A 25224-nucleotide genomic window follows, 5' to 3' on the forward strand; every position below is an offset into this window, starting at 1 on the left:
AGATGGAGTCTGCCTCAGTGGCCCACGATCACAAATCACTATTTAACTCCATCAAAAAAGTAACCTGCAACGCCACACCTATTACCATCATTAGGGGAAAAAACGGTGATTCAGTCTCCGACCCCCAAGAACAGGTTTGCAGATTTGCGGAGCATTTATGTGAGGTCCTGGGGAGGGGAAATCCCCCAGCCAGGAAAACATCATGGCACAAAGTGGGGATATCCCTGCTGAGGCTGCGGTGCCTCAAATATGGGAAGAAGTCACCCCCTGTGAGTGGCTGGCTGAGGTGCCATCTGTTGAGGAAGTACTGAAGGCGATCTGGAGCCTGAGACCAGTAAAGGCACCGGGCAGAGATGATCTCCCAAGCAAAATGCTGAGGGAGGGTGGCGTTTGTGCACAGACTGCCCTATATGACATCATAACAACAGTCTGGACCACTTGATGGGTTCCACAGGATTGGAAAGATGCCCTGGTGGTCCCCCTCTTTAGGAAGGGGGACCGCACAGACTTTAACAACTACAGGGGCATCTCACTCCTCAGTGTGCCAGGAAAGGTCCTGGCAAGGATTATTCAACATCGCCTTGCTAGGCACGCTGAGGAGAGGCTTGCGAAGCCCCAATGCGGTTTCAGGAAAGGGCGGTCCTGCACAGATGCCATATTTTCTGTCCGTCTGCTACAGCAGAGATGTAGGGAATTCCAACAAGACCTACATCTCTGCTTTATTGACCTGGTCAAGGCCTATCATACCATCAGTAGGCCTGGGCTCTGGGTTGTCCGTCATGCTTTCAGAGTCCCTGACCCTCTGCTCATGATCATTAAGGACCTCCATGATGGTGAGCGGGCTCGGGTAAAACTACGTGGCTGGGAGTCAGAGCCTTTCCCTGTACACCTTGGGGTGCGACAGGGATGTCCTCTGGCTCCCACATTATTTAACATCTATTTTGACCACGTAGTTCGTGAAGCCTTCAATAGCTGTACCGGGGGAATTTCCATTTGGTACAGATATAATGGGAGGCTGACCGATGCCCGGGTGCGATCAAGGGATCGCTCCCTATTGGTCAACCACGTTATGTATGCCGATGATTTGGTAATAGCTGCTCATTCAGAGGAGGAGTTGGAGACGCTGCTGCTGAGACTGGAGCGTGCCACGAAGAGGTGGGGCCTTACCATCAGCCCGACCAAAACTAAGCACCTGCCTGTGTATTTTGTACCATCGGACACTCCACCCCCACAACTCCCAATCGGTGATGGGGCAGTAGTGGAGAGAGTGGAGAGTTTCCCATTCCTGGGCAGTGTGCTTATGACCGGCTCCAGTTTAACAGCAGAGGTCTCACTCTGAATCAGTCAAGCGGCAATATCTTTTCATCGGTTGCGTAACGCTATGTGGAAGCTACCTGGTCTGTCGCTCCGCACGAAGCTTCAGGTCTTCTCGGCCACAGTCATTCCCTCCCTTCTCTATGCTTGCAAAACATGGACCTCTCTAATGGAGCATCTTCGCCGATTGGAAACATTTTGTCTGGCCTGCCTACGATTCATCCTGGGTTTAACCAGGTTGGTTTGTGTGAGGAGCTCACAAATCCTTGAAAGATCTGGGCAAAGTCCCATCGGTGAGCTCCTCCGGCAGCCAAAGTTGCGTTGGCTGGGTCATGTAGCCCGCATGCCCAGCCACCACATTTTTGTTCAGCCGGATCGAGGGGGCTTAACGTGCGCGGCACGGGCTAGAGAAGAGATGGAGTGATGTGGGACAGGTGTACGTGGAGCTGAGTGGACTTGCCGATGACTGGTACCAGCGGTGTCAAAATCAGCCTCTGTGGAGGAGGCTCGTGAAGGATTCTACTGGGCAGTTGGAGGCAGTCGCCCTCCAGTAAAAACGGAGGGCGGAGGAGCGACGCTCACAACAACGAGTGGAGCGCCGGGTGGCTAAAGCATAGGAAGTTGGCACAGTAGGGGGCACAGGTGGTGCATCAGCCAGTCATCTCGGTCATCTCAGTCAGTCGACCCGTGGCACCTGGGTCTGCCCCGTGACCTCCTGCCAGCGGGCATTCGACACTTCACGTGGCCTCAAGGTGCACATGGCCTGGCACAAGCGTCGTGGTGACGTCACCGCCACTTAGTGGCGAATGGCGGTTGTTGTTGTCTTTGTGTGTGTCTCTCTCTATGTGGATGTCTCTCTCTGTTTGTGGGTTGTCTCTCTGTGCGTGTCTCTTTCTCTGTGTGCCCCTCTGTATGTGTCTCTTTGTGTGTGTCTCTCTTTCTCTCTCTGTGTCTCTCTCTCCATGTGTCTCTCCTCGTAGTTACTCTTGCGGATTTTTTGTTCTTGTTGCCCGGTTCTATGACATTGACATGCTAATCTTCACATTGGCACAGCCCCTGGTTGCTGGAGCCGTCTCACATTGACATGCTAATCTCTTACATTTACGTACAAATTCCATCTCTAGCTCCGCCCACCTACCCTTGGGTTGAACCCACCTAAAGCCACCTTGACATGCCAATCTCTTACATTTACGTACAAATTCCATCTCTAGCTCCGCCCACTTACCCATGGGTTGAACCCACCTAAAGCCTATATAACCTCGTGTTGCAACAGCTCTTTCTCCTGCGTCAGCAGTTCTTCTGCTGTGTTTGTCTCACTTGATGACGGTTGCTTGTGTTGCGATCGAAACGTCATTATTTTAAAACTTAAGCGTTACTGCACTTACAAACACAATGGAATATTGCAGGTACTCTGATATTGATACAAACTTTCTCCTTTCAAGATATGGCAAATTGATCCATTTCATTATAAATTATATCATTGCATTAATATGATCATAATATAAACGAAAGGTCTAGTTGCTCATTACATATCAGTGTTTTATATCGGAATACAAGGCCATTCTTAGAGTACGTCTTGACACGACAACATCCTTAAATGTGAAGCTGCTCCTATAACGAGCTCTGATGATAAGTACAGGCACGTGTGCGTGCGTGATATTTTCTACATTCACTCACACCGCTGCTCTTACTACCTGAGTACTACTCTGGCCATGGAGCAGCTCTCGACATTGTCAGTGTTCAAACGGACAGCGCCGTTACCGTTCATTCCTGCAGGACATTTCCCCCTTCAAAGCCTAACCCCTGCAGCCCCTTCAAGCCTTTGCAGAAATTGTCTTTGTAATATTTAATGTTGTTCCCTATGGGGATGTGCTATTATAATAGAGTGGGTATTCTAACCATCGTGTTTTTCCATTGTTCCAGCTATTGTAATAGAAGTAACCCGTATCAATATCATACAATTCGATTTTTCATTGAAATACATTTTGTTAACAAGGGGAGTCCTCAGTAACCCATAAAAAAGTAAGCATGTTTGATTTATAATTTATTTTGAAGTCATATTTATATTTCGTGGTGGAATGGTGGCACAGATGTTAGTGTGTTGCACGATGAACCCAACGACCTGATATCGATTCTGGCCCGTGGTTAACATCAGTGGCAAAGTGGTATCCTATCTCCATCCTCCCCCTTCACTAACATGTACTGATCAGTAAAGTATGGTGTAAAAATTGGTGTGGGGAGACTTTCATACATTTGTGAATTGAGAATGGCTAGAATTTATTTAGTTTAATTATTTTATTTTATTTACATTTGTCATGTTGACCTCCAACTGCGGTATCATGTTTATACGAAGTGCATTCGAATGTAAAAGCATGACAAGGCAAATCGTACACCAGTTTTATTGTAAGATACGTGAAGCTGCAAATATGCAAGTTCTGCAATGAATACAAAGACTTCAAAAAACCTACAATACATGACATTTTAACTCTTATAATGAATTATAATGTGTTAATATATAGTACATATATAACTGTTACATTTTCTTTGAGGTTTAAAAAAATGACGTTATTTTAATTAAGACCTCGTATCTGTCATATTTTGTTCACAATCATCAAAATACTTGCTTCTGGTATGCCAACTACTGAGGATAACATTGTGGTTTATGCAGGTCTTTGGAGCACGTTGTTGTACATTAATAAATATAATTGAAGGTCACCTGAACGTCGTTGGCGGTATGACCGACTCAAAGATTAGATTAAGCCATATTGTTGGTACGTGACATTTCGTGAAGTTCTTGTTAGAGAAACAGATATCTCAGGCCCAATAGCAGATCAGTGGCAATCCAGGAGCGGTACACAAACATCTTCATCAAATCTGTCGGTGCGTTGGCATACAATATATATTTTTAAAAATCCACAAGCCAAAAGTCCAGCTCTTTTGCCCATATCTTAAATGCTCATCTGATATCTCTAGAATGTTGTTATTTTTCTCCTAGTGTATAAAAATGGACAGATCGAACGTAAACCTAGCCCAGGCCAAATACGGCTTTGTACAAAATAGGGTCCTCGCGCAGGAGCTGCGGCAGCCAACTGGGAGGTGGTGCATCTGGGTGCACGCGCGCCCCTCTGCCTCGTCGTTGAGTGCCCATTAAAGTCCCGTCACCATGACTGTGAGGGGCTGGTGTTTGCTGGATATGCTGCCGTCTCTGCGCAGGTGCTGCGGAGTGTAGCTGGAGCAGGGGACCGAGTCGCCGGGGTCCACGCCCCCCACCGTGGGGAAGTAGGCGTGGTGCAGGATGGGCAGCTGGATGGAGAGGCGGCGACGGCACCTGGCATGGGAAGGAACGATGTGTTGTTTAGCAGCGTTGTTTTTCTCATTTGTGACCGGCTATATGGTCATCGGTAAAGTGGGAGGACAATGCAGCTATATTCTCATGGGATCCCCTGTGAGTATCTGGCCACTTTAACTGTGCAGTCACGTGGAACAGCATTCGATAAAAAAAGTATTGCCACGCTTATCACTTTCAGTTATATACACTGTTACTGATCGTACAAGGGTCTGTGCCCACACATTGTCATCACTGGTCTGACTACGTTGGTATGATGGGCACGAATGATGATGATGATATCTCGCCTGGTATGGAGGTCGTGAGTTCGATCCCGACCTGAAGCCTGTATTTTAGGAGTTTGCATGTGCTCCCTGTGGTATTGTGGATTTTCTCTCTGGTTTTTCCCTCCACATTTAGAAACATGCGTTTATAGTATTCGGCTGCTATAAATTTCCACATGACAAGCCACTTCGTTGAGCTATCATTTGTGGCCAGGTTCGCTTCTGAAAAAGAGCCGTATAGCTTAGTGGGCCTTATCTGGTCAAATAAAAAGTTTAGTTTTGTAATGTAAACGTAAAGGTACAGCCCAGCCTCCACTAGAAGGAGGGTATCTAAAGCCCTCGTAGCGAATATTTAACCTACTTTTTCAAACTGTCAAGATGTATTGGAATATGTGTGAGTACCCACACTTTACCCCACCACGCAAGACCTGCTGATTTACCTCTTGTAAAAAAAAATGTTAAACTTTTATTTACATACTGCAAAACATCACTTCAGTGAAAACACATACACTCATATTTGTTGGTGTTTTAATATCTGTATCTATATATATTTTATTAATTGAGATAGGTATTTTGGCATGATGTTTTTTTTAATTCACATTTCTTCACCATATATATCAATCTTGATTTAATATATGTATCACTCGAGCTCTTGGCAAAAGGCATTTTAGTCTCAATGAGCTGTTCCCTGATTCTAAATGAGACTTTTGCATGTTAAACTTATTTTATATCGTATGTAGCCAACCGTGCGAATCATTCCAAAAATAAAAGCTTTTCTTAAAGAATATTGGCTTTTTTAATAAAGGTTTTAACAAAAAATTATCAAACATTTTAAAAACTGGATTCACCATCTCACACATTTCAATCTCACACTACATCCCCCCCCCCCCATGAATAAAAACGCAGCCGTCCCGGTTGTAATCATACATAACCTGTGAGCATGCAACGTAACAACCCCTAACACAACTCTATAGTGTCCAGTGACCGACCCCTAACTACAAGACAATCATAAGGAGTGACCATGAATAATAACAAGAACAAGGGAATGGGGAATTAATGAAAAATGACGCGTCGTGAACGAGTATGTCCAGCAGGCCCGTCCCCGCAGATAGAGACAGGTCTGCTCGAGTGTGATGAGTGGTCCGCTGAGGGAATCGCAACACTCCGTCCATGGTCCTTAGGTCCTCCGGCCCTGTACGTTGCGGGAAGAGGAGTTGTTGGAGCCGTAGGATGGATGGGGCAGAAACCCTCTGGTCCTGCGGCGGCAGTCGATGGTAATGTGTCCCACACAGCTGCATTTGTAGCAGGTACGGTAGGGGCGCCCGGCCGGTTGGCGCAGCCTGGGGCGTCATTCCCGCACTTGCGGGTGCTGCGCGGCATCCCTCTACTCCAACCCATGGTCTAAGGAGGCACCCCGGAGTGCGTCCGCGTCCGGCCTCGATGCGCTGGCCGCCACCGCCGGCCGGTCGTTGAGGTCGAGGTGTGTCTGGATGCCGCGGGCCACTTCCAGTGAGGTAAAGTTGTCATCCTCCATCACCGCGAGGGTGACCCCCAACTCTCGAGCCACGGAGAGAAGTCGCCCCAAGGCGAGAGTGTCCAGCGCTTGGCTGTCCATTTTCGGAAAAGCTACGTGCCCCAGAGCGAGGAGAGCACTGCGAAATGCCAACGGCGTTTTATTCTCGCCCCTTCGTCGCAACCGGAATCTTCAACGCACATTAGACGGGGGGTCGTAGATAGTGGCCATCTCGGTGTAGGCGCACGTGAGGGTTGCTCTGTCCGCCTCAGGGATCGCGGAGAAGGCGGCAAGTGAGTTGTCGTCGAGGGTTGTCGGAAGAGCTCAGAGCTCTTCGGCAGGTGTCCATCCCACGGAGATTTAAGCAGCCTCGAACTGATGACAAAAGGCTATCCAATCGCCCTCTGCAGCTACAAACTGGCGCACCAATGGCAGTAGTCGAAGCCTGAAGGCGTCCTCCAGCTCGGGAGTCGGCAGCTGCTGCTGCGGCGTGAGCCGATCGCATAAAATGGCAGATGCGTGGAGCCCAGTTGCAGCCTCCAAAATGGCGGACGGGTCCGGCACTCCCAATGCTTCGGACCCGACAGCGGCGGGAAGCGCGCCCTGGAGACCGGTGGTCAACACGGCCGTCATCCGCTGGAACAGGTGAGCGGCGGCCGACAACAGCCTCCTCAGATGACCAGCGATGTCCAGCCAGCTCTGCAGAGGAGGCGGCAGGGTTGGACTAGCCACGGTCTCCTGCTCCGACTGCAGCACGTCGTCGGAGCGGCGGCTTGAAGCCCCAGCAACCAGAGCCGTTGGAGGGACGACGTCCTGCACCACCTCATCGTCCAACGACGCAGCAGGTGGGTTTCTTCGTTTTGACGCCAACTTGGACATGACGGCGAAGGTTCGTTGGCACTTCTAACACCAAATGCTGTGTCTTGTAAAATCACTCAGTCGGACACATTGTGAGCGAAGCCCTATTCTTGCACCAGTTGTAGGCACTCCTGTCTCTGTCTATATGGTCACTTTTGTTAACCAACTTCCCCTATCTACTTTACACCTCACTGACCTGCCTGCGGCAGCTCTTCCTCTTAGCAGCTCTGCACTCACAGCTCCGCACACAGACAGCAGCTCACACAGGGCTTGCACGCAGCTGCACTCACACAGAGCTTGCACCCAGCTTTGCTCACACAGACCTTCGCTCACACAGAGGCTTCGCTCACACAGAGGCTTCGTTCACACAGAACTTGCACGAAGCTGCTCTCCCTCCGTGCCGCTGCCCTCGCCCACGTTCCCTCAGACCCACTCATTCGTCTGATCTGGGCGGGAGGATCAACCATCACCCGCCCGGCGACTCGTGAGGGTTGAGGTCCATCCCTGGCTTGAGCGGCAGCGGCGAGATGTCTTCACCTTGGTCCCAGCAACCCAAAAAAATCCACGTGTGATGATGCACGACATAAAGCAGATATTTCTCTTTCACATATTTAGTAGGTCCAACTGAGTCACATACGTTCCTTTTAGAGGCAACACCTTTATTTGTAACACCGTAACACAAAGGGGTAACTGCAATCTAGGGTGGTCACCACCCAGCTAACTACACTATACAGGGGAGTTACTGCTACGAAGGGTCGGACCCTCGCTCGGGTCTCCGATCACGTGGTCCCCGGTAGGACGAAGCGCTTCCAACTTGAGACGCAGAACTTCCAGCTTGTAGAACGAAGAGAGACCCCGGTCTCTCTCAGGGACCCACCTTATATCCCTCTCCGGTCGGGCCATTCCGCCCTCGGCCCCGCCCACCTTCCCGAACGTTCTCGTTCCCTCTCGATCCTTCTCAAGAGCTCTCTCCGGACACGTGATCACCCCCTAGTCCCCCCACCTGGGGCCCCCTGTATGCACATTCCGGATCACATGTCTACGGGGTCAACCAGAGTGCCATGGCCTGGGGCAACTCTGCCCCTGGGCTGACACACACCCCCTCCCCCTCGGGGGAGCCCCCACCACACACTGTGCGTGGTGCCCGCACTATCCCAGTGCTCGCCAAGCCCCGATCGGGCTGGTATTACGCACAGCCACCCACACGGTGCTGTCCATGATGGAGGAACATCGAACACCACGACCCTTCCGGGCCGGCACCATACAGTGATATCCCCGATGTCACTACATATCTATTGCACATATATATACAGCCCTTTGTCAATCCACTGCTGAATTAGGGCCTCTTCATGCTGTGCAGGTCGTGGGGGTTGTTTGACCATACTTCACCACACTGGTGAATACGGGTTGGTGAAGGCAGAACACACAGTTATGTGTGTATAGAAGTACAATACATCAAATATTTATTTCTGCTCTGTCTTATATACTGCATACATATAAAAGGGAAAATTGTGAATATGTGTGTCTGTTCAAAATGTTTAGCGTACTTCCCGACATGCAACACATTTGAAATTTGCCATGTGGGTACTTTCCAGACTGTACACCATGCAACATTTATAAAAATAGACTTTTGTATTTTGGGGGGGGGGGGGGCACAATAATGCATATATTTTGCACGGCAAGTGAGCTGTGACGTCACATCTGTCATGTCACCCGTGCATGCGGAAGCGTAACGCAGTGTGCATGCTGACGTCACGCATCCCCCCCCCAACCCTCCGCGAGTAAAGTGCCATACAAATGTGTTGCAGGTCTAAAGCGTTCTTCGCGCAGCATTGGTTTATTATTTCAGTCGTTTACTGCCGTACGCACCCTGTGTACCTATGGACGCGTGTGTGGGGGGAGGAGCGGTAGTGTAGTGGTTAGCACGCTGTGCTACGAACCCGGCGACCCGAGTTCGATTCCCGCTCACGGCCACCACCGGTGACAAGTATTTGAACTGGTCCTGGGCCTCCCCTAGGTCGACTCAGCCTCAAACAATTAACTGGTGTGGTGTGTGAACATCGGCACTGGGGAGACAGAGGCGGCCGGGCGTAGTGATTCCAAGTCCTGGGCGAAGCCAGGGTAGTAAAGCTAGTACTGCATATATGGAAGTGGGAAAATATACATGATATATATAACAAACAAAACATAATCTGCTAAAAAGGACACTTAACAGCAAAAAGCTGTTTAAATTGTCTCCCGAAAGGGAATTAAATCAGAGTATAATCATGGTAACCTGCTCTAGTTGAACCAATGCCATTACATTCCAGAACAGGCCCTTGAGCTCCCTTCTTGACCAGAATTGCACTCTAACACTCCTTGGCTCAGGCTGAGATGGCCTAAGAAATATTCATGATGTCACGTTACCAACGTGAAAACATGTCACTTGTGCTTTAGATTTTTACCGTGTGTTAATAAAACGTACATTTGAAAGTGATGCCGACTTTATTGAGGGCGATATTGGCACGTAATATAAGGATTTAAAGTCCAACCGTCAAATAAATGTCATTGTCATCCGTAATGTCATTACTTTGTTTATTTTTTCCCCCAGTTGTAGAATGTTTATTATTCTCATACCACGCACATCTCCACAAAAACTCTTGCGTGGTTAAATATCTGTACACCACTTCTTAACCATGGAATATTAATACATGGTCTCCCTACACCGTGTTAATCATAGAAGTTGTTTGACCATACTTCCCAACCCCGGTCAGTGTGGGGGTAGCGAAAAAAATATTAATAGGGCCCAAAATTGATGAAAATCTATTAGAAAACTGCTTGCCCATCAATTGATTATTTTAGATTACATAAATTACTACACATGCACATGATATACGAGGTATGTACACATTTTTTAATGTTTAGATCGGCATGAACCAGGGAGACAATGTGATGACAAATAACGAGATGGACAAAAGAGGAAAAAAATCGTTGCAGACCAATGAAAGCCGAATACTCACAGTTGAGATGAGCTACAAAGACACAGTAGAAGAGAGACTAAAGTACAAGAAAGACAGTACACCATTCGAGACAGTATACAAAAGACAGCAAAAAAGAAAGTACGTACAAAAGAAAAAAAACACAGCTTGGATGAAAGATTTAAGAAATTAATCACCACTCCTTGTTGATGCAATGCATCAAATCGCCGGGTGATCGAATCACATTGTTGCGGCCCTAATTTCGCAGAAGAGCCTAGTAACAGGTCTCTAACGTCAGCATTAATTTTTTTGCCACATTATTTTCTTCTTTTGAATGTATATGACATTTTACCTCACATTTTAAAAAAAAAATTGGGAAACTCATAAATACAAATATTGAGCACACTTAAAATTACAAAGTTAATATATGTGTAGGACTCGTACAAGGGTTGTCTTTCTCTCTCTTTATTTTCCTCTTAGAGTCCACCTTCGCTGCGCCACCGCTCCGCGTCTCAGCACGGCCTCGCCCCGCTCCGTGTCTCTCTGCTGCGCCACCGCTCCACGTCTGTCCATGCCCTCACTCCGCTCCGCGTCGCTCCGTGCCTCTCTACCTCACTATCGCTACGCTTGTCGTCTCTACGGTTTCTCCTACTCTGCATCCTTCCGATGCATGGCTACCCTGTCTGCTCACTGCGTTCTCGCGACCACTGTCTCTCCACGCTTTACTCTACTGACACTGTCTTTCTACGCTTTACTCTACTAACACTGTCTCTCTACGCTTTACTCTACTATCACTTGCTCTGCGACTCCCTGGGCACCGTTGCTGCAGCTCCATCCACGACGCCAACTCGTACAGGACTCACTTCTCTCCGTTGCGCTCTGGCTTATATCCCCACACCAATTAATCTCCCTAATTATCTCTACCCCCCGCTTATCACTCGCCCCCTGGCCCCCCGTGTCACGTGGCCTTGTTTTCGCCGCCGGAGCGACGCCAGCTAATGCCCAATTACCTTTCCAGCAAATCACTGGCCTGTGTCCTCCCGGCTACCCTGACACCTGTTTCAACCCTTAACGACCCACTTCGCCTAAAGTAACAACAACAACCATTACCTCACATCACCCCACTGTACTGTGCTTGCTCGCATAGCAACAGAGGCGGGGGATGCGTGGCGCGCTATACTCAAGCCCTACATATGTATCTATGCAATGTGTTTATCCTGACACCCACCGCCTGGTTGTGGAACTACTGCTTATATATGTGTAGTGTAATAGCGCCGGCTGGTGGACAGCAGCGGCAACTGTGGTGGACAGACAGGGCACACGCCGGTAAGGGCGTGCACGGTGTATTGGCAGACAGAAGGAACTAGGGCACCGCTCACGGAGGAGCCGATCTGGAGTGCCCTGGAACCTGCTAGTGGGTTCGAGAAGGGAGGCATGGTCAGGGCGGAGCCAGGCCGTGCTGGTAGCATAAAAGGAGCTGACAGCGGGAGCTCGAGGCTGCCGGTTCTGGGAGTGGACTCGTCTCGTCGTTGCTGTCGTCTCGTCGCTGTCGTCGCTACTGTCTCCGCTAAATATTGCGCTATGAAGCATAGTAGTTGGCTATCTCAGTCAGTGCCGTCAGTGTTAGACGGCTGGTATTGTGTACAGGCTAAGCTAAGCTACTGTGGAGAGTGTGTGGACGAGACCATGGAAGTTGTTAATAAAGAAGGTGTCTCCTATAAACTCTGTCTCCGAATCGTTGATGCTACATATGTCATGCCACTGATTTTTGTTTATTCCCTCCGTAAAAAAGAAATGTGTGGAAGGTTTTGTATACAGCTGACAATGCATCACTTAGACATCCCAGTTGCATCCTAAAATGTGTCGATTGTGTCAAAAAAATTAATGATAATCAGCCACAACAAAAAATTCCTGATTTCTGTTTTTCCATTAAAACTTTGTTTGACTCTTACATTTTCAACTATGTCTCTCCTCACCCATATTTATTTTTCAAACAAATAATTGTGCTCCAACACCTAAATGTTGTACAATCTGCCTATTGCGGCGCTGAAAACAGAACAGAGCTAATTTAAAGTTAGACACATTAAAGGTGTACTGCACTGTCGCGTGATTAAAATTAGCGAGCCTGTCATTGGAGATGGCATGCCTTTGTGCCGTCATTGCCGCGGCAAGGTCTAGTGCATAAATATGCTCAAAGCAGTCCCTCACACGCTGCGAGCTGGGCCGAAACTGCCATTAAGCTGCCTGTTTGTGCATTCCGCCGGTTGCATTACTCAAGGGCACAGCATTAATCATATAAGGGGGTAGCAGATGAAATAAAACAAAACTTTACTTAGGAAAATTAAATGGTTGGGAGAGATTGGGCGATGTTGTTGGGAAAAAAAAATGATTCGGTCTTTGGGTAAAAAAAAAAGATTTGCTTTACATACTCAAAGAGCTGAAACACGCAGCGATTAAACATATCTGCCGTTTCACCAGGCTTGATGTGCTTCAAAATAGAACAATGTGTAATTATAATGTGAAAAAAACAATGCTATCAATATTTATGGAATAAAATATGTGAGATGTTGTCTCCCACACTGGTTCTCTCTCCTGTTGGTCGTCTCAGCAAATTTGCCTGCATCTGCCACTGGGTAGGCAGCTCCCAACAGCACAGAAAAAGCTCGTTCTGACATTTAACTTATGCTACTGCCCCTACCCAGAAAATATAAAATGATCAATTAAATGAACCAACAGGTGGAATAACAGCAGGTTGAATAACAGCTCTGATTAATAACTAGCTGTACTACCCGGCTTCGCCCAGGACTTGGATTCACCACATCCGGCCGCCTTTGTCTCCCCAGTGGCAATGTTCACACCACAACAGTTACTCGTTTGAGGCTGAGTCGACTTAGGGGAGGCCCAGGACCGGATGAAATAATCGTCACTGGTGGTGGCCGTGAGCAGGAATCGAACTTGGGTCGCCGGGTTCGTAGCGCAGCGCGCTAACCGCTACACTACAATGCGTTACGCTTCCACATGCATGGGTCACGTGATTTGACGTCGCTATATGGAGATAAATAGGAAATGGATAACTGGATATATCTGATTCTTTCTTAAGTTTCATTATTATGTTTTAAAGCTTAAGTAATTAAGGTTTACATATTATATTGTTATGTCGTTAAACTTTTCATTGTTTTGTCTATGACACTTTAGATTTATGTTACACTAGCGGTAAGTACCCGGCGTTGTTCGGGCGAAAAAGGCAGACACACACATGGACTTACACACAGACATTGACCCACACACATAGAAACACATCGACTTAGACGCACACACACACATATATGGTTAAATCCAGGATGGATCGTTAGCAGGCCAGCCTAAATGTTTCTAACTGGCGAAGATGTTCCATTAGGGGGGTGCACGTTTCGCAAGCGTAGAGAAGGGAGGGAATTACCATGGCCGAGAAGACCTGGAGCTTCATGCGGAGCGAGAGACCAGGTAGCTTCCACACAGCGTAACGCAGCCGATGAAAAGATAATGGCGCTCGACTGATTTGGAGTGAGACCTCTGCTGTTAAACCGTAGCCGGTCATGAGCACACTGGCCAGGTATTGGAATCTCGGCAATCTCTCCACAACTGCCGCATCACCAATTGTGAGTTGTGGGGGTGGATTGTTCGATGGTACAAAATACCCAGGCAGGTGCTTAGTTTTGGTGGGGCTGATGGTAAGGCCCCACCTCTTAGTGGCAAGCTCCAGGTTCAGCCGCAGTGAGCAGCAATCACCAGAGCATCGGCATACATAACATGGTTGAGCAAGAGGGAGGCATCCCTTGACAGTACCCGGGCATCGATCAGCCTCTCATTGTATTTGTACCATACGGTAATTCCTCGGGTACAGCCATGGAAGGCTTCACGAACTACGTGGTGAAAAGAAATGTTAAATAATGTGGAGCCAGAGGACATCCCTGTCACACCCCAAGGTGGAGAGGGAATGGCTCTGACTGACGGCCACGTAGTTTGACGAGGGGCCGTGCACCATCATGAAGGTCCTTAAGGATTGTGAGCAAAGTTTGAGGGACTCCGAAAGCATGAAGAACAACCCAGAGGCCAGGCCTACTGATGGTATCATAGGCCTTGAGCAGGTCAATAAAGCACATACATTCACTCACACGCACACATAGACCTACAGACACGCCAAGAAATGGACTTACACTGACTGACATGGAGCCATGCACACAAAGCGACTAACACAGACGGCCATGGACTGACACACACAGACATATCGACTCACACACACAAACACATGGACTTACACACACACACACATATGGACTCACACGCATAGACATGCACTTTAGATACACACACATGGAGTTACAGACACATATGTCGACGTACACACATACAGCGACTCACACACACACATCGACTCATACACAGACATACGTGGACTCACACACACATTGACGTAAACACACATGTACTTACACACACACATATCGACTAAGACACACACACATGGACTTACACATACATACATAGACTGACACACACATTGCCCTACACACACATAGACATATGGACTGTGACACACAGACATCTACTTTAGATACACACACATGGATTACCACACACACATCGACTGACACACATAGACACACAAACGCACATTGACTTACACACTCAGATGGAGCCATGCACACACATCGACTCACTTAGACACACACATCGAGTGAAACACGCACGTATGGACTTACACACACATGTGGACTAACACACACACAGCGACTGATACGCACACAAATGGACTGACACACACAAACACTTGTACGTACACACACACACGGGACGTTGTCCGTTTGAAAAAGACAGACACACACATGAACTTACACACAGACATGGACCCACACACATAGAAACCCATCGACTTACACGCACACAAACACATATGGACTCACACACACAGACATCGACTTTAGGCACACGCATGTAGTTTCTGCACACGAACATTATAATAGTAATACAGTATGAGGCAACGTATTAGTTCAATAATTGTAAAGAATGAAGCAGAGTTGTTATGTGCACACAAACATTATCATTGTAATATTTGTAAACTTATTTGTTTAATAATAGTAAACAATAAACCTGAGTTCTTAGCGCAAGATTCAATAAAATTGTACTTTACATTGGCGTGGTGATGCCTCGTCCCATGCAGAGCCCGCGGCCTCGCCTAGATTGGCAAGCCGGAGGAGGTGAGACATTGCCAGGCTGCGGGCTGGGCCGCCCCCCCCCCCCCCACCATGCCCTCGCCAGAATAATACTATGTAAGTGCTTTAATAATATAAAATTAATATCTAAGGACTTTATAGCAGTAACTGCATGCATTGGGGTGGGGGGGGGAGAGGACATCACACTGTGTAGAGAAATCGGCAGCGTGATGTGTATATCTATTCCATGTAAAACGCGTAAAATGAAATGTCCCCCGTGAGCTGGAGTGAACGCGCATCACTTGGCAGGGTCCGCCCCCTCCAGGCAATTGTCGTGGGTTGGTACGGTCGATGTCGCACAATAAGTAAATAATTAAAATAAGAATGCCACTAATTCGTTAATTAAACGAATTTAAAGTTTAGGGATGTGAAAACGGAATAGCCAATTCCCACCACGGGGCTTAGGGCGTGCCGGCTGGAAACATTTATCAGTCTAAAACCCCACCGTCCGAGAGCCAAATCCCCCGCAAGCGCGCGCGCGGAGACTTTTATATATAAGAGAAGAAGATAAGAAGATTGTTAGGTAACTGCCTTTTACTTGAAACAAACTGTTACCTAAACTATGTTAACTCTCCGTGATTGATTGGCCTATCTTTTTTCATTATTTTCATCCCAATGATCTTTGTAAATAATGTATGAGAGGCACAATGCGTATTTAGTTCTTCAAGTCGTTTATTTTTTATCGTGGGAGATGTGGTGGCTTTGGGAGGATTTAATCCAACAGTGGATTGAACATGGCTACTCGTGATAATTTGCCTTAACGGAGGTTTGCCTTGAAAATAAATAACTGTGGTCTCACCTACCTTCGAATCGAGGAATAATATAAAAAAGAGAAAATAGTTAATTAATCCAAAAAGTTTTACCTAAGATGGAATATGACCCGAGCAATGAGGCCAACTATGTTTTGCTGGATGATAAAAAAACAAACATTATACTGAGGTATGAAAGAAATACTGAGCAAATAAAAATTGTTAATTTTAACTAAATATAATTAATGTGTATAGACATGACTTAAAGACCAGCATTGTGATTATTTAAAAGAGTTTGCAGATCGCTCATTACAGCTGGATAATCGCCATGCGCCGTATATGCGCCTGCTCGCGGAGAGCAATGTTCACGTAAGGTCTCTCGTGAAAATCCCCACTTTCTCATGGAGCAAGCTCATCAATAATCCAGTGTTCGTATATCACTGTGTAATGCCTGACCCCGGGCATTGGGCACAGCTGGTTTCGTTCCATTGCATTTTACGCCGTAATACCTACACGGCTCATACTTTATAAGAAGATATACCTTTATAATACTGTACACTCTACTGCTGTTGCTACTTGGTTAAACTTTAGAATTTCGACTCGTGGCTTGCGAATTTACTGCACAATAAAACATTCTACAACAGACAACTTGCAAGCCGCTAGCAGTGACATTGCAAAGGAAAATTGGACAGGAGTCTCTATTTCACTCTTTGCACCGACCCATGCCAATCACGCTAAGCCACTGCTCGTTGGTTATGTAAATAAGGCATGAGCAAGCACCTCAATGGCAATAATAACCTATTTTGCATGAGTAACCTGATTGGATTCAGTGACAAATGAAACTTTTCAACGTAACGCATATTTTCATATTAGACTCAAAGAACACATATTATACTTGTTTCACACACAAAACATAAAACCAGTTCAAATATGAATGCATATCCATTACCACATTTAAATTACTGCAAGGTACAATTTAGTGGATTCCCAAGGAAGACTTGGATTCAGAACATCATAGAATGGACGGGCTTAAACCACAATCAACTAATCTGTGAGACTGATTAATGGCAATCTGGAGGGAGATTACAACCAGAGCTTCCAAAACTGTGCCACAACTACCTCATCGTTGGAGTGGCTCTGGGAGGTGGACGAATTACCATGGACATATTGGAATAGCAATGTGTTGGTCTGCATTAGTGAATTGTGTCGACTTCTCTGCTAAAGTTTGACGCGACTTAAAATAACAAAGACTAGCCGGCAAGAGGGTCTGCGATATTCGAGAACTCCGAACTGCACAAGGAACTGGGCACCATTTGCACCCGGGCTTACTTCTCTGGTGACTGAAGCCCCCCCAGGGGTCCCTCGCTGCCCGGCAGGATTGTAGAAATCCCTCCATCCACCGTGTGCACGTCCATCGAGAGGTTGTTGATGCCACAGGAATGCGGACCCAAATGGTTTTTCACTCCAAGGTTTGCGGAGTCTGCATGTGGAGTTGGACGTGTCCGTTTGTGAGGGAGTGGGAGTGAAGCACGGGGTGAGTGGTGGGTGAGAAGGAACGGATAAGCGACATTATTACTATGCGGCAGGCATACACCCGTGGTAGCGTCATTGAGAGATCGTGTCAGCATACTCAGCTTTCTGACATTGACGTGGAGCAATGAACCATTAGCATCTTTACATCCATGAACAAAACAAATCCCTTGAAAAGTCATCTTCACATTATCTTCCGTGCGAGACAATATATTTGTTATATATGTGAATTCTATTATTATTGCTGTGTGCATTTTTATTTATATTTCAACATTGTTTTCTTCTAATATATCGAGTTGTGGAATACAATATTTCAACTGCCAACGGAAAATGCAATACGCAGTAATTGTGATTTTGAATGTACAAATTATGTTGGTGCTTCAATAACAAATGAGAAAAAGATAATTGGGAAGGTTATACAAAATCATTATTTTTCATAGTTTTGTTCCTGCTCCATGTGCACCAATCACTAATATGCGGTTTTGCTGAAAAATGCAAGAAACACCCCTGCACATAAAACGCAGGCAGAAAAACTGGGGGAATGAACTGATACTGGTTAATGACTTAAAAACTGAATTGTGGCTAGCCAACAGTAACACTTCCATAGGCTGCCAGAATGTTGCATTACAGATGCTGATTAAATGACTAAATATTAACTGATTAACGATGTATGAGGGCCCTGTCCATTCTGCCTAAAACATGTGCTTAGCTAGTTTCACATCAAAATAACAAATATCAATAAATGTAAAAATCACTACCAAGCATATTTATGTCGTCAAATATATATGTATAAAAAATTAAAACATACTATTTGACATCCAATTAAAGGAGTGGTGCAAATTGCACCAAGGTAAATTCCCAAGTTCAATTCAATCATGTTCTATAATAAATATTGAAAATAGCAAAGAATGGAGATAAATTTATGGTGTGCAAAACAGCATTTAAATTAGAATCTCACCTATAACTTTGCTTGCTAGTACCTGGGCCTCTTCATCTAACCTATATAATAAATTTTTTGTCTGTCTGTCTGTCTGTCCGTCCGTCTGCATACGCTCCCTTCCGGGGGATTTAGCTCTCGGACCGTGGGGTTCGCCGAGATTAAATTTTGCAGGTGGGCACACCCCCGGCCCCGCAGTAAACTTAGGCATTTCCGATTTTCGTCTCTAAACTTTAAATCGGACCGATTATCTATTTAGTGCGATTTCTCTTTATTTATTTATTTACTATTGCCGACCGGCACGTAGCGAAGCACGCCGTTGCGCATGAGCGAAGGCGGTTGCCCCTGGCAACGGGCGGTTGGCCCCTGGCAACAGGCGGTTGGCCCCTGGCAACGGGCAGCAACGCCGTCGTGCGGGGTGGACGCCATTTTTAATTCCCGTTAAAAAATATGCGCACGCATTAACACGCGACTCTGAGGTAAATTCATCAAAGTTTCACGTCCTCTTCACTCCCCCCCCACCCCAATGTGTGCAATTACTATCATAGGGTCGGTAGATAATAAAATTATAGCGATTAGACAGTATTATTGTAGCGCGGGGGGGGGGGGGGAACAGCCACAGCACCCAGCCTCGGCCGGGTGGGCAATCTAGGCGAGGCCGGAGGCTCTGCACAGTACTAGGCCTCGACACCCCACACGTCTCAGGCGACAACTTTGTGGTATAAACTCGATATACCCAGCGTTGCCCGGGGGAAAAATACATTTAAAATCTTCTGAAAACTTTAAAACATAACATACAAATGAAAATACAACTGTGTAATTAAAATTCTAAACCCGACCGCGCCAAGAATCGATTCTCTGAATCGCGAAAAGGAATCGAAGGTTGTAGATTCATTTAGAATCGCCCGATTCCCGTTAAATATAAGTTTGTTATAGAATCGATATAAACTGCTACGAATGGGAAATATCCGGCGTAGACCGGGGCAAAAATATAATTAAAAACTCCTGAAAACTTTAAAACATAACATACCAATGAAAATAAAACTCTGCGTCGCAACGTTTGCTTAACATTTCCGACACACACATTCACACATTTAGCTTTTACATTTAACATACAAAACGTCAGCATGTACTGCTGTCATCATAGGCAAAAAAAATACACCTTCACCACTCTCCTTCACCATTCTCCCTCACTCACCATCACCACTCACCCTCACCACTCACTATCACTCACTGTCACTCACCACTCACTATCACTGACCACTCACCACTCACACTCACCCTCACCACTTACCCTCACAACTCACCCTCACCACTATTCCTCACTACTTACCCTCACCACTCTCACTCACCAATCACCAATCACCCTCAAGCATACTTGGCGACACGTAAGTAAGTTTTTAAAACGGGAATAGGGTGAGTGGTGGTGGTGAGGGTGAGTGTTGAGGGTGAGTGGTGAGTGGTTAGGGTGAGTAGTGAGGGTGAGTGGTGAGGGTGAATGGAGAGGGTGAGTAGTGAGTGGTGAGGGTGAGTGGTAAGTGGTGACGGTGAGTGGTGAGGGTGAGTGGTGAGGGTGAGTGGGGAGGGTGAGTGGCGTTGTTAGTGGTGATTAGTGAGGAGTAAGTGGTGAGGGTGAGCGTGAGTGGTGAGGGTGAGGTTGAGTGGTGAGCGGTGAGGGTGAGCAGTGAGGGTGGGTGGTGATTGGTGAGGGTGTGATTGGTGAGGATGAGTGGTGAGGGTGAGTAGTGAGGGTGAGTAGTTGTTGTGAGGGTGAGTGGTTGTTGTGAGGGTGAGTGGTGAGGGTGAGTGGTAAGAGTGAGTGGTGAGGGTGAGTGACGGTTGTGAGAGGTGATTAGTGAGTGGTGAGGGTGAGTAGTGAGGGTTAGTGGTGAGCATGGGTGGTGAGGGTGAGTGTTGAGCGTGAGTAGTGAGGGTGGGTGGTGATTGTTGAGGGTGTGATTGGTGAGGATGAGTGGTGAGTAGTTAGGGTGAGTGGTGAGGGTGAGTGGTGAGGGTGAGTGGTGAGGGTGAGGGGCGGTTCTGAGTGGTGATTAGTGAGGGGTGAGTGGTGAGGGTGAGCGTGAGTGGTGAGGGTGAGTGGTGAGGGTGAGCAGTGAGGGTGAGCAGTGAGGGTGAGTGGTGATTGGTGATTGGTGAGGGTGTGATTGGTGAGGATGAGTGGTAAGTGGTCAGGGTGAGTGGTGAGGGTGAGTGGTGAGCGGTGAGGGTGAGTGAGGGTGAGTGGTGAGTAGTGAGGGTGAGTGGTGAGCGTGACTGGTGAGGGTGAGTGGTGAGGGAGAGTGGTGAGGGTGAATGGTGAGGGTGAGTGGTGAGGGTGAATGGTGAGGGTGAGTGGTGAGGGTGAGTGGTGAGGGTGAGTGGTGATTGGTGAGGGTGAGTGGTGAGGCTGAGTGGGGAGGGTGAGTGGCAGTTGTGAGTGGTGATTAGTAAGGGGTGAGTGGTGAGGGTGAGCGTGAGTGGTGAGGGTGAGGTTGAGTGGTGAGCGGTGAGGGTGAGCAGTGAGGGTGAGTGGTGATTGGTGAGGGTGTGAATGGTGAGGATGAGTGGTGAGGGTGAGTAGTGAGGGTGAGTGGTTGTTGTGAGGGTGAGTGGTGAGGGTGAGTGATGAGGGTGAGTGGTAAGAGTGAGTGGTGAGGGTGAGGGACGGTTGTGAGAGGTGATTAGTGAGTGGTGAGGGTGAGTGGTGAGGGTTAGTGGTGAGCATGAGTGGTTAGGGTGAGTGTTGAGCGTGAGTGGTGAGGGTGAGTGGTGATGGTTGAGGGTGTGATTGGTGAGGATGAGTGGTGAGTAGTGAGGGTGAGTGGTGAGGGTGAGTGGTGAGGGTGAGTGGCGGTTGTGAGTGGTGATTAGTGAGGGGTGAGTGGTGAGGGTGAGCATGAGTGATGAGTGGTGAGGGTGAGTGGTGAGGGTGAGCAGTGAGGGTGAGCAGTGAGGGTGAGTGGTGATTGGTGAGGGTGTGATTGGTGAGGATGAGTGGTGAGTGGTGAGGGAGAGTGGTGAGGGTGAATGGTGAGGGTGAGTGGTGAGGGTGAGTGGCAAGTGGTGAGGGTGAGTGGTGATTGGTGAGGGTGTGATTGGTGAGGATGAGTGGTGAGTAGTGAGGGTGAGTGGGTGGGTGAGTGGCGGATGTGAGTGGTGATTAGTGAGGGGTGAGTGGTGAGGGTGAGGTTGAGTGGTGAGGGGAGGTTGAGTGGTGAGGCTGAGTGGTGAGCGGTGAGGGTGAGCAGTGAGGGTGAGTGGTGATTGGTGAGGGTGTGATTAGTGAGGATGAGTGGGGAGTGGTGAGGGTGAGTTGTGAGGGTGAGTGGTGAGCGGTGAGGGTGAGTGGTTGTTGTGAGGGTGAGTGGTGAGTGGTGAGAGTGAGTGGTGAGGGTGAGTGGTGAGGGTGAGTGGTGATTGTTGAGGGTGTGATTGGTGAAGATGAGTGGTGAGTAGTGAGGGTGAGTGGTGAGGGTGAGTGGTGAGGGTGAGTGGTGAGCGGTGAGGGTGAGTGTTGAGGGTGAGTGGTGAGGGAGAGTTGTAAGGGAGAGTGGTGAGGGTGAATGGTGAGGGTGAGTGGTGAGGGTGAATGGTGAGGGTGAGTGGTGAGGGTGAGTAGTGAGTGGTGAGGGTTAGTGGTGAGGGTGAGTGGTGAGGGTGAGTGGTGATTGGTGAGGGTGAGTGGTGAGGGTGAGTGGGGAGGGTGAGTGGCAGTTGTGAGTGGTGATCAGTGAGGGGTGAGTGGTGAGGGTGAGCGGTGAGGTTGAGTGGTGAGCGGTGAGGGTGAGCAGTGAGGGTGAGTGGTGATTGGTGAGGGTGTGATTAGTGAGGATGAGTGGTGAGGGTGTGTAGTGAGGGTGAGTGGTGAGGGTGAGTGATGAGGGTGAGTGGTAAGAGTGAGTGGTGATGGTGAGTGACGGTTGTGAGAGGTGATTAGTGAGTGGTGAGGGTGAGTGGTGAGGGTTAGTGGTGAGCATGAGTGGTGAGGGTGAGTGTTGAGCGTGAGTGGTGAGGGTGAGTGGTGATTGTTGAGGGTGTGATTGGTGAGGATGAGTGGTGAGTAGTGAGGGTGAGTGGGGAGGGTGAGTGGCGGTTGTGAGTGGTGATTAGTGAGGGGTGAGTGGTGAGGGTGAGGTTGAGTGGTGAGGGGAGGTTGAGTGGTGAGGGTGAGTGGTGAGCGGTGAGGGTGAACAGTGACGGTGAGTGGTGATTGGTGAGGGTGTGATTGGTGAGGATGAGTGGGGAGTGGTGAGGGTGAGTTGTGAGGGTGAGTGGTGAGCGGTGAGGGTGAGTGGTTGTTGTGAGGGTGAGTGGTGAGTGGTGAGGGTGAGTGGTGAGGGTGAGTGGTGAGGGTGAGTGGTGATTGTTGAGGGTGTGATTGGTGAAGATGAGTGGTGAGTAGTGAGGGTGAGTGGTGAGGGTGAGTGGTGAGCGGTGAGGGTGAGTGTTGAGGGTGAGTAGTGAGTGGTGAGGGTGAGTGGTGAGGGTGAGTGGTGAGGGTAAATGGTGATTGGTGAGGGTGAGTGGTGAGGGTGAGTGGGGAGGGTGAGTGGCAGTTGTGAGTGGTGATTAGTGAGGGGTGAGTGGTGAGGGTGAGCGGTGAGGTTGAGTGGTGAGTGGTGAGGGTGAGCAGTGAGGGTGAGTGGTGATTGGTGAGGGTGTGATTGGTGAGGATGAGTGGTGAGGGTGAGTAGTGAGGGTGAGTGGTGAGGGTGAGTGATGAGGGTGAGTGTTGGTTGTGAGAGGTGATTAGTGAGTGGTGAGGGTGAGTGGTGAGGGTTAGTGGTGAGCATGAGTGGAGAGGGTGAGTGTTGTGCGTGAGTGGTGAGGGTGTGTAGTGATTGTTGAGGGTGTGATTGGTGAGGATGAGTGGTGAGTAGTGAGGGTGAGTGGTGAGGGTGAGTGTTGAGGGTGAGTGGCGGTTGTGAGTGGTGATTACTGAGGGGTGAGTGGTGAGGGTGAGCATGAGTGGTGAGTGGTGAGGGTGAGTGGTGAGGGTGAGCAGTGAGGGTGAGTGGTGATTGGTGAGGGTGTGATTGGTGAGGATGAGTGGTGAGTGGTCAGGGTGAGTGGTGAGGGTGAGTGGTGAGGGTGAGTGGTAAGAGTGAGTGGTGAGGGTGAGTGACGGTTGTGAGAGGTGATTAGTGAGTGGTGAGGGTGAGTAGTGAGGGTTAGTGGTGAGCATGGGTGGTGAGGGTGAGTGTTGAGCATGAGTAGTGAGGGTGGGTGGTGATTGTTGAGGGTGTGATTGGTGAGGATGAGTGGTGAGTAGTGAGGGTGAGTGGTGAGGGTGAGTGGTGAGGGTGAGTGGCGGTTCTGAGTGGTGATTAGTGAGGGGTGAGTGGTGAGGGTGAGCGTGAGTGGTGAGGGTGAGTGGTGAGGGTGAGCAGTGAGGGTGAGCAGTGAGGGTGAGTGGTGATTGGTGAGGGTGTGATTGGTGAGGATGAGTGGTAAGTGGTCAGGGTGAGTGGTGAGGGTGAGTGGTGAGCGGTGAGGGTGAGTGAGGGTGAGTGGTGAGTAGTGAGGGTGAGTGGTGAGCGTGACTGGTGAGGGTGAGTGGTGAGGGAGAGTGGTGAGGGTGAATGGTGAGGGTGAGTGGTGAGGGTGAATGGTGAGGGTGAGTGGTGAGGGTGAGTGGTGAGGGTGAGTGGTGATTGGTGAGGGTGAGTGGTGAGGCTGAGTGGGGAGGGTGAGTGGCAGTTGTGAGTGGTGATTAGTAAGGGGTGAGTGGTGAGGGTGAGCGTGAGTGGTGAGGGTGAGGTTGAGTGGTGAGCGGTGAGGGTGAGCAGTGAGGGTGAGTGGTGATTGGTGAGGGTGTGAATGGTGAGGATGAGTGGTGAGGGTGAGTAGTGAGGGTGAGTGGTTGTTGTGAGGGTGAGTGGTGAGGGTGAGTGATGAGGGTGAGTGGTAAGAGTGAGTGGTGAGGGTGAGGGACGGTTGTGAGAGGTGATTAGTGAGTGGTGAGGGTGAGTGGTGAGGGTTAGTGGTGAGCATGAGTGGTTAGGGTGAGTGTTGAGCGTGAGTGGTGAGGGTGAGTGGTGATGGTTGAGGGTGTGATTGGTGAGGATGAGTGGTGAGTAGTGAGGGTGAGTGGTGAGGGTGAGTGGTGAGGGTGAGTGGCGGTTGTGAGTGGTGATTAGTGAGGGGTGAGTGGTGAGGGTGAGCATGAGTGATGAGTGGTGAGGGTGAGTGGTGAGGGTGAGCAGTGAGGGTGAGCAGTGAGGGTGAGTGGTGATTGGTGAGGGTGTGATTGGTGAGGATGAGTGGTGAGTGGTGAGGGAGAGTAGTGAGGGTGAATGGTGAGGGTGAGTGGTGAGGGTGAGTGGCAAGTGGTGAGGGTGAGTGGTGATTGGTGAGGGTGTGATTGGTGAGGATGAGTGGTGAGTAGTGAGGGTGAGTGGGTGGGTGAGTGGCGGTTGTGAGTGGTGATTAGTGAGGGGTGAGTGGTGAAGGTGAGGTTGAGTGGTGAGGGGAGGTTGAGTGGTGAGGCTGAGTGGTGAGCGGT

General features: G+C 48.6%; 1 protein-coding gene across 6 annotated transcripts in view; it reads right to left on the bottom strand.

The window, feature by feature from the left end:
• Nucleotides 1-4364: 4364 nt before the first annotated feature.
• LOC144933185 (gamma-aminobutyric acid type B receptor subunit 2-like) overlaps nucleotides 4365-25224 on the bottom strand; it is a 166502-nt gene continuing 145642 nt past the window's right edge. For all 6 annotated transcript variants that reach the window (XM_078857829.1, XM_078857820.1, XM_078857838.1 and 3 more), the window contains 2 exons: nucleotides 17582-17732; nucleotides 4365-4642 (listed from right to left, as the gene is read on the bottom strand). In XM_078857829.1, coding sequence (XP_078713955.1) covers nucleotides 4462-4642; nucleotides 17582-17732 — 332 coding nt within the window. In that variant the 3' untranslated portion in view covers nucleotides 4365-4461. The remainder of the gene's footprint in view (nucleotides 4643-17581; nucleotides 17733-25224) is intronic.

The sequence above is a fragment of the Lampetra fluviatilis genome, chromosome 1 (genome assembly GCF_964198595.1).
Source record: "Lampetra fluviatilis chromosome 1, kcLamFluv1.1, whole genome shotgun sequence".
Lineage (NCBI taxonomy): Eukaryota > Metazoa > Chordata > Hyperoartia > Petromyzontiformes > Petromyzontidae > Lampetra > Lampetra fluviatilis.